The sequence below is a fragment of the Aplysia californica genome, unplaced genomic scaffold (assembly GCF_000002075.1).
Source record: "Aplysia californica isolate F4 #8 unplaced genomic scaffold, AplCal3.0 scaffold00264, whole genome shotgun sequence".
In the NCBI taxonomy this organism is placed as follows: domain Eukaryota; kingdom Metazoa; phylum Mollusca; class Gastropoda; order Aplysiida; family Aplysiidae; genus Aplysia; species Aplysia californica.
The window spans coordinates 869563-879477 of NW_004797534.1; the positions used below are offsets into that span (position 1 = coordinate 869563).

The 9915-nt window shown below is 41.7% G+C and overlaps 1 protein-coding gene across 1 annotated transcript in view; it reads right to left on the reverse strand.

The window, feature by feature from the left end:
- The window catches only part of LOC101861445 (serine-rich adhesin for platelets), a gene marked incomplete in the record, with an annotated part of 34393 nt that overhangs the window by 21826 nt on the left and 2652 nt on the right, over positions 1 to 9915 (reverse strand). The window contains 1 exon segment of the mRNA XM_005100917.3: positions 8859 to 9701. Coding sequence (XP_005100974.2) covers positions 8859 to 9377 — 519 coding nt within the window.

Consider the following 9915-nt stretch of genomic DNA (forward strand, 5'->3'; position numbering starts at 1 on the left):
GAGGGGGGGGAGAGTGGGAGAGAGAGAGAGAGGGGGGGATAAGGAGAGAGGAGAGCCATACGGAAACGGGGGAGGGATAGGGGGACAGAGAGAGAAACAGAGAGACAGACAGACAGACAGACAAACAGATAGACAGATAGACAGACAGACAGATGGACTGACAGACAGACAGAGACGGGGTTGGGAGGGGGGAGGGGGTGAGACACATCAAAGGGTGTATCGTGCCCGTACGTCTATCAAGAAATGTTTTAGGTGGGGTACATCTAGGGTTGGTTTTAACATAGCGCTCCCCATCAATCCTCCCCCATCTAGGGTTGGTTTTAACATAGCGCTCCCCATCAATCCTCCCCCATCTAGCGTTGGTTTTAATCTTGCTTAGGCCTACCCCACCACTCCCTCTACATTAAGTGTTGATTTTAATCTAGCGCATTTCATCACTTGTCCAACTTCTACGACTGGTTTTAATCTTGCTTAGCTTACCCCACCACTCCTACATCTAAGTGTTAGTTTTAATGTAGCGCAATTCATCATTTCTCCAACTTCTAAGGTTGGTTTTAATCTTGCTTAGCCAACCACACCCCTCCCTCTACATTTAGAGTTGATTTTATTTTAGCGCACCCCATTACTCCCACCGCCTCAATTTACGGGGAAGGAAAAGGAAACGAAGAGAGTTCGTGCTCAACTTGTCAGACGGACACTTCATACGGGGTGCCCACTACGGATGGGATCAGCGTGGTCCGATCGCCCGACTCGATCGCCTCAAAAACAACCGTGTTTGTTTTCAGTTTCAGACGATCGAGTCGGGCGATTGGCCCGATCCAGCCGTAGTGGGCACCCCGTATAACAGAGATACCACCCCAAGAATGACTGGCATAGAGGTAAGACACAATATTGTAGTCTTCGCACAAAACACTACACACTATACGAGTTTTATACAGCACTCTGAAAATATTTAGACTAGCTTGGTAGGGGTGTGTACACATAATAATTATTACCACTCCATTCCTGACAACAGATCTTCATAATCAGAAACAGTCATCAACTTACAGAAAAGAAAGTCTTTTACCCCGAAAGAGGTGAGCGTCTCTCTCCCTTTCCCCGTGATACATTTCTTTTTCTGGTTAGTGTTTTACGGTGCTCGCAACTGCATACGGTCATAGGAGCGCGCGGGACACATTAAAATTTTTCAGTTGGAAGGAAATTTTGAATTTTGCCCGGGTGGCGCCGAAGCCTACTCTTATCTATTTTAGACCATCAAGGGATCTTTAACATGCGCAACTTGCACGCGGGACCTCCAAGATTTTTCGCCCTTGAAAGAGAAGGCTAGGTGTAGACCTTTCTTACTAGAAGATCAGGAGTGTGGCTGAAAGACAGCAGTAAGAAGGAGCCAAGGAGTAGCAGTAGAAAGGCTGCAGAAAGAGTCAGGAGCCCTGAGGAGGGGGCAAAGGTGAGGGGGTGGGGGTAGGGAGAAGAGACGAAAGTAGATGACAGAACATTGCTAGAGAGCCGGAAAGGATGTGAAAGGAGACAATTTTAGATTATAATTTTTTTTTCGGTCGGTACCCGGATTCGAACCTGGGACCTTTGAATGAAAAGCCAACACCTTAACCCCTAGGCCACGAGAACCCCCAATACATGTCTGCTCTGCTGTATAAATTCGAACCCGCACCCGGCGCACGTTATTGCTCCAACTTCTTCAACCTTTTCAGCACTTCTTCTGCTTCTTCTTCTTCTATCCCGTGGTTGGGGCAACTGTGGGGGCACCACTGTGTCTGAAAACCAGCTTTCGCCATCTATTTTTGTCCTCTGCTTTCCTCTGATTGTCACCCATCGTCTTTCCTGTCCACTCTGTAATGTTGTCCTCCCATCTCCTTCTCTGCCTTCCTCTCTTTCTCTTTCCTTGAACAGTTCCTTGCAGGATTGTTTTGGCACGTCCTGTGGATCTTGTGACATGCCCATACCATTTTAATTTTCGTCTCTTCACTGTGGTCAGTAGATCTTCATACTGCTCCACTGCGTTGGTGCTTCTCTTTCGTACCTCGGCATTTGAAACGTGGTCTTTGTACGAGATGTCAAGGAGACTGCGGTAACATCTCATCTCTGTGGTCTGAATCTTTTTCTCTAATTCTGCTGTTAGTGTCCACGACTCGCAGGCGTATAAAATATTGAGATGACCAGTGAGCGCATTAGTCTGATTTTTGAGTTGTGCGTGATGTTTCTGTCCCACCAAGTAGGCTTCAGGTTTGACAGCGCAGCTGTTGTTTGCGCGATTCTGGAGATAATTTCTGGTCTTGAGCCTTCATCTGAGACGATTGATCCAAGGTATTCGAAGCTGTTGACGGTCTCAAGTTTCTCGCCCCTGACTTTGACGTCCGCGTTGATGCCATTGGTGTTATTGGTCATTAGCTTGGTTTTCTCAGCACTGATCTCCATGCCGTAGGCTGCTGATGTTGTGTCCAGCCGCTCCACTAATGTGGCGAGCTCCTGTTCTGCTTCTGCTAATTCATCGATGTCATCGGCAAAACGCAAGTTAGTGATTGTCTTTCCTCCAATACTGACTGTTCCATTGTGGTCTTCCAGAGTGTCAGTCATGACACTAAGTGGTATTAATCAAGGCTACACTTTTAGCCCAGCATAATCTTTGTCAGGCTTTTCAATTGTTTTAAACCCAGAAAGCATAAATTGTTCGGGAGAAGGGAAAAACTATTCATTGTTATAAAAATTGTACTCGAATTATGTAAATGTACATACTATGTTTTCCTTGCTTTTCTCAGCATCAGAATTTTAATGTCAGCAACGTATTTTTTAGCACAAGCAACCGGTACCACAGATTAAGAAGAAAAGAAAATGGGCTTACGGTACATCTGAACTGCTGGCCGACAACATGAATTAAGCAACACCAATCAGAGACTGAAAGTTAACAACAACAACAACAACAACAACAATAATAATAACAATAATAATAATAATAATAATGATAATAATAATAATAATAATAATAATAATAATAATAATAATAATAATAATAATAATAATGATAACGTTACAATAATGCATCTAATAACAATAGTAATAGCAATAATAAGATAAAAATGAAAATAGAAATAAAAAGAGAAAATAGCCAAATTATAATAGAGTGTCTGTAAATATTTATCTGAAAACAAATGGTTAACTGAAAGTCAGAACCGTTGACACAAGTTGTTTGGTGGTTATGAATCCGAAAACAAACGAAGGGTTCTGCTGGTCATTATGAATGCTAAGCAGTTTTACAATTTGCACGAGAAGGAAAGTTTTCACGATTTAAAGCACTTTGCGCCTTCAAGAGGGGTCTTTTTAAAAAAATGATGTTGCTTCTTTTGACCCCTCTTGTTTTTTTTGGTTTTTTTAACGAAACGCCCACTGCTGTAAGAGGGAAATGTTCGTTCACGAACCCACTCTCAAAGATCACAGGAGGACATTACAGAAGAAGGGCAAAGGTCGAACCAGTAATTATTTGCGGAGGAGGGAGGGTGTGGGGGAGAGGAGAAAAGGGGGGGGGGGTGGCATGATAATGTTAATCTTAAATAATTGTTAACCAGGGCAAAAAAAGGAAAACATATGGAACCATAAAGGGCGCGTCTAGAAAGTGACTCTACGTGGTAATGGACCCTTTGAACAGACATAACAACAATTGCTAAGATGGGTCAATAACTAGGGAGTACAGTAAAGTTGTTACCCCATCCGATCCGAACACTGGGTATTGCCTTGGTAGTGAGACAACTTCCTGGGCATTCGGGATATTGTGGTAGAGTGGTCGAACTAGAGGGTAGACGAGTTTAAAATGATTGTTCCTCTCATATCATAATATGATGTAGCTCAGTTGAGCTCCCACAAAGAAGCAAAGCAAAGCAAAGATTGGTAAAGGAGAACATCCAATCATGTGTAAACGTGTTTAACCATGCCCATTTTCTGCCCCCAAGAACAAAATGTTGTTATTTGGAATAGGTTGCTTCGACTTTTCTTAGCAGCATTACCCCGGCTTTGGGGTATACATTTCAACAAAAATTACGAGAGAGAGAGAGACACACACACAGAGAGAGAGAGAGAGAGAGAGAGAGAGAGAGAGAGAGAGAGAGAGAGATTGTTTGTGTGTGTGTGTGTGTGTGCGTGTGTGTGTGTGTGTGTGTGTGTGTGTGTGTGTGTGTGTGTGTGTGTGTGAGAGAGAGAGAGAGAGAGAGAGAGAGAGAGAGAGAGAGCCCTGATATATTATCTTTTTCGTGGGATCAAAAGTCATGTCCTTTGCCTGCGAGGTAAAGGATCTAACGCCAACCTTCATTTGAAAATCAAAACAAGTGAGCTTTTGTCTCCTTTCTCCCTATATGGCAAACCCTTCCAACCAAATCCAAACATATAATACGGATACTTAAAATAAAGCATTGAGTGGTGGGAACTGATAAAAATGGGGAAGTGCTATTCTAAAACCTCTAGTCTGGTGTAAGAAAACAAACAACATCAGCAAGAAAACAAAATACATAAAATAAAAAGAAAGAAAGTGGGGGAGAGACAGGGTGTGGAGGGGGGTGGGGGGAAGATGAGCAGGGCAGGAGTGCGAAAGTGAGCAAAAGAAGAGGTGTAGTGGAGAACGCAGCCTCGGGGCGATCACTATCTCTGCCTTGCTCCTCAAGAATGCGGCCAGAATCGTAAAAACACTTTTTGTGAGTAACGGTGCCGGTCTAGATTCAGGCTCGTACGACGCCTGTGTATCACAGGCAATGGCAGAGTTTCACCTCTTACATGGTAAATGTTTCAGAGTGCCGTATAAACTGAGACATTTTTGGGTCATTGAATTATGGCTTGAGCTCGTCTGGGCAGTTTGCCAAAGGAAAAAAAAAAGACAGTAGAAGTAACATAAATAACGACAAAATCCTTGGAAGGCAGAAAACACACAATACACATATAAAAACATTTCTCTCCCCTCACCCCTTCTCTTTTTCTGTCACACACACACACACACACACACACACACACACACACACACACACACACACACACACACACACACACACACACACACACACACACACACACACACACACACCCTTCCTCTCTCTCTCTCTCTCTATATATATATATATATAATATATATATATACACATATATATATATATATATATATATATATATATATATATATATATATATATATATATATATAGAGAGAGAGAGAGAGAGAGAGAGAGAGAGAGAGAGAGAGAGAGAGAGAGAGAGAGAGAGAGAGAGAGAGAGAGAGAGAGAGAGAGAGAGAGAGAGAGAGAGAGAAATGCATATTACCTTTCCAAATGCATAATTATGAGGTAAACAACTCCTGGTAAGAGTGAGTGGAAGGGATACAACAACTATTCACGATGATTTTAGGTCGATCTTTCACGTCCGAAATTATCGTGTACGCGTCTCTGTGAAAATGGACGGGAACGTGTGCTTGTGCCGTTCAATCCTATTCCAGCCACCTTACAGGTAGGTGCGAGTCAAACAGCCAAACCACTGAACTTCTTGTACTAATGCAACATTAGATATATGCCATTGTTGTACCATGGTGGAAACTCCGCCAAACCCATGGAGGAGCTGCATTTTGATTGATTATAATACTGGGAAAATCTAAACCTGAAATATTCGCAACTAAACGTCAAAGCAAGTAACTCCTAAAGGCACCTTGTCATTTCCAAAAATAAGATTAACAACAGAATTTACTTCATCATAATGCTGGCATATAGGCTATTATTATAAATGACTTTTTAAAAAACTTTGACCATTAATGATTTATTTATAGAGGCACCAGCTATCCATGTCCAGGTGCTGTTTTAGCATTTAAAAACTTTATAAACAATGTCACGTTTTATGAATGTGCCAATGACCTTGCTTCGCTGTGGCCGAGTCTTTGTTGCATTATTTAGAAAAAAATAAATAAATAAAAAAAAAAAAAGAAAAAACGCACCTCATCACCCTTTAATAGAAGCTATTAAATTCCATTTTCATACCTACCTGAAAACTGCAAACAGCAAGGACTTAAAAGCGCATTCGATTTCCCTCAAGGCCACAAGTCAGTAAGTCTCTATTGCAGGCGTTAACCGTGAATGGCCAAAGTGAAGAAGTCTTCAAGCTCCAAAGTACAGGAATCGTAAAAGCAACGTTATCTCTCCCACTATCTCAGGGCAACATTCAGAAAGGGAGATAATGGCAGAGGAAACGGAAACCACAGTTTTATCAGACTCCCCGGAAAAGGGCTGACATGTTTGCAGGCGTATCGTCTGCGAAAACTCGACGTGAGTCATGCGCAGTTCGCTGACCCAAGTTTTAACGTTTGGCAAATGGGAGTGCAACTCGCGAGCAATGATATAATAGGAAAATAATATTCCTGCTCTAAACGACATTCTGCTCTTGGGTGCATGGTGTCTGAACTTGATGTGTGGAAGGAAATGTCAGGGTAAGATAAGAAGGACAAACAAAAGAAAGGGGGGGGGGGGATAAGTGTAGAGCTGTTGTAGTCTGCTTTTACAGGACAATAAGTAATAAGTTAAGAAAATAGCAACCAAATCAAAACAACTAGTAATAAGTGATTTAATCAGAACGAAAGTCGATAATTCACGGAATTCGTTGTGTTGATAAGTGTGTGAGTGTGTGTGGGGGGGGGGGGGGGGGGAAGGGGGTCTAAAGGGAAAAAGGAAAATAAAAAAACTCCTTGGAACGCACACAGAGTAATGTTGTCGCCGTAAGAGAATGAAAAACAGAGAAAAAGAAGGGGAAAAAAAAAGGACGACAATCTAGAACAGAAATAATTTAAAGAAAACGTCAGGATGCGTACATCTCACGAACCGGTTCTGGGACAACGGAAATCCAACTTTGCAGCAGCTTCTTTGCTTAACAATATCTCAACAACCGCATAACGGCAGCAGCGCAATGACAAAAATTGCAGCAACTATAGCATTGGTTTAAAGATTGGGCCCATTTCATTCAGCGCTAGTTATCGCAAGGGTACACACACACACACACACCACACACACACACACACACACACACACACACACACACACACACACACACACACACACACACACACACACACACACACACACAAGAAGCCCACTAAAAACAATAACAACCCTACCCCCCCCCACCCACAACATTTGTTTAGGTAAAAGTAGGTAGATCTGTGAAAATAAAGTTCCTTTCAAAGAATTAAAACTTATACATGCATAAGATATCGGTGTAGCGGGTTGGGTATTGATAACAGACATTGTTTTAAATGAAATGCACAATCATCTATTGCACTGTACAATGCTCCCACAAGCAAAATCTTTTACGTACAAACTTGTGGATGATACTCATCACGAAGGCATGTTCTCCCATGTCCTCACTTTTACTTTCGTTAACTTCTGCTTTCCCCCCTCTTCCTAGCTTATATCCCCCCCCCCCCTTTTTTTAAAGTTAGTTTTTCTGACTCTGCTCAAAACTTCTCACTTTCACTTTCAGAAAAACGTTATTCTTCCATTACTATTTTCCAACCGCCAGTATGTCATTTAGAAAAAAATATTCTTGAGTAAGTAGATTCTATATATTTGAGTTTGTGTGCAGGGTTACCTGGAAGGAGACTAACGCTCGTATAAGATATAATCTGTTGCTGCTCCTGTACAAGATCAATTATTATAATAACAACAACGACAACAACTATAATAATAATAATAATAATAATAATAATAATAATAATAATAATAATAATAATAATAATAATATTAATAATAATAACAGATCTAATAATAATAATAATAATAGATCTAATAATAATAATAATTATAATAATAATAATATTAATAATAATAATAATAATAATAATACTGCTGATAATTTCTATAGTGCCCACTCCCGCAGAACACAGCTCTAGGTGCTCTAGACACCCACACCACGTAAACAGTTACAGCGAAATAAACAAAACTTGGTACAACATACAGGCATACATCGTATGGATGCTCGTATGCCCTTAAACATCCTATTTTTGCCGATTGAACTTTGAAGTACAGTAGCAAATTTCTCTTTGCTCCAAATTGATTTTCTCTCATTTGAGGCTACTTGGTATGGTTCTGGGTTAAAAAAAAAAAAAAAGAAAGAAAAGTTCTGGGAAGTCTCAATATGATGAGATGTTTAAAATCAATCCTGAGATTATGTGTATGCAGAGTTGTATCATTATTATAATCCAGTTTTCTGATGCTTGTTAGTCACTCTGAAACAGAGTATATTGGCTCAACAAGAAATTGTAGTACATATTATTTTATTTATATACATGTATATATATATACATGTGTATATATGTGTATCATGTGATGCCGCCCTGTGGTCAATACAGCGTTCTGGTGGGAGCTTATGTGAGAAATAATAGTGTACTTATCAAACTGAAGTTTTGAGTGTTTCCCTTCAATGACGGTATATATTTCAAAAGGTGAGACCACAATGATAAAGTCCAACTTGGAAAACATTCAGACGAATAGGTCAGAAGTAAGAGAATTTAAAGAATTTTTTATTTTTTATTCTTTAAAAAAAACTTTAAAAAAAAGAAAAGTAAAAGGATCCTGAAAAAAACTGGCGAGTTGCAGAACCAGATAGGAGTGCCCTGAAGATCCGTTTAAAGACGAACATTATCTGCTGACGTATGCCTGTGTTTTGTCACCATCCTGGCAGGCAGTTGGTCATAATACTTGACCATGTTCGCTCTTTACACTTTGCTAAGTATAATTATTTTGAAAATCTCTATTCTTTGTAGCATTTTTTAATTTCGGTGACATGATAAATATATAATTGTGTTGACAGTCTAAACTCAAAAGCATACTCACCGTATTGGCAGTGTTGGCGGACGTCGTCCCTCCTTTCTGATTCTGTGGGGAAGAGGAAGAAGACATGGAGGAGGCAGATGTCCACGCACCCGTGGTGCCGGCAGTCTGGGTTCGGTTCTGAAATCCACTCTGTTTGCCAGCGACTTGAGACGAGGAGGAGGAGGAAGAGGAAGAGGCGGTCCCACCAGTGGAGCCACCTGTCGAGGAGGTGGTCGAGGAAGAGGAGAAAGCCCCGCCACTCTTTTGTTGCCTTTGTTGGTTTTCTCCGTTGCTTGAGGAAGAGTTCTCCGCACCATCCACTTCTACTAGCGGCGCCAATTTGGGACCACCGCCGAGGGATCTGTTGGTTTGATGGCCGTAAAGTTTGACCCCTGACCCTGTAGAGGAGATCCCCTTTCCTCCTCCTCCTCCGACTCCTCCTCCTCCCCCGGGGCCAGGCCAGGTTCCGGTGCCAGGTTTCCTCACGGGGAATTCTACGTTATCGTACGGCTGGTTAGGATCAAGGTCCTGGTCGTACATTGTTGTTTATTATGTCCTAATGTCTGTGTTCCCGTGAGCGTCGTCCCTTAACGAGCGTCCCTCCACTGATGAGACGCTGAGACAAGGCCGGGTGTTGAACTGAACTGGTAAAAGTTATCAACGTTGGCGCATTCGGTGGCAGACGTTATCAACCTGGGTCTAGACGTTTTTCTCAGACTTAGGCGCATTACCCTCCGTAGTATAAGTGATCATAGAGCAATTAATTGTTTTCCTTCTCAAAGACGGGCGTAAAGCACTCGGAGGGAACAGTTATCGACGTGGACCCATTGGACGTTTGTCTCTTCCTACCTAGGCCTGGGTGTTCTTTAGAAGAAAGGAATTAATGGACGCGGTTAAGGCACACACACAATTAAATACGCCAAGGCGAACGTATTGTACTAGATCTAGTTCCCCTCGACATAAGCCCATCAAGGAGATTCTACTAGACCAGGGCCCATTGCAGTCGACAGTAAAAAAGAAAAAAAATAGTCTAGCACCTCCTACCAAAGGTGATACTCTAAGGTATCGAATAAGCGCC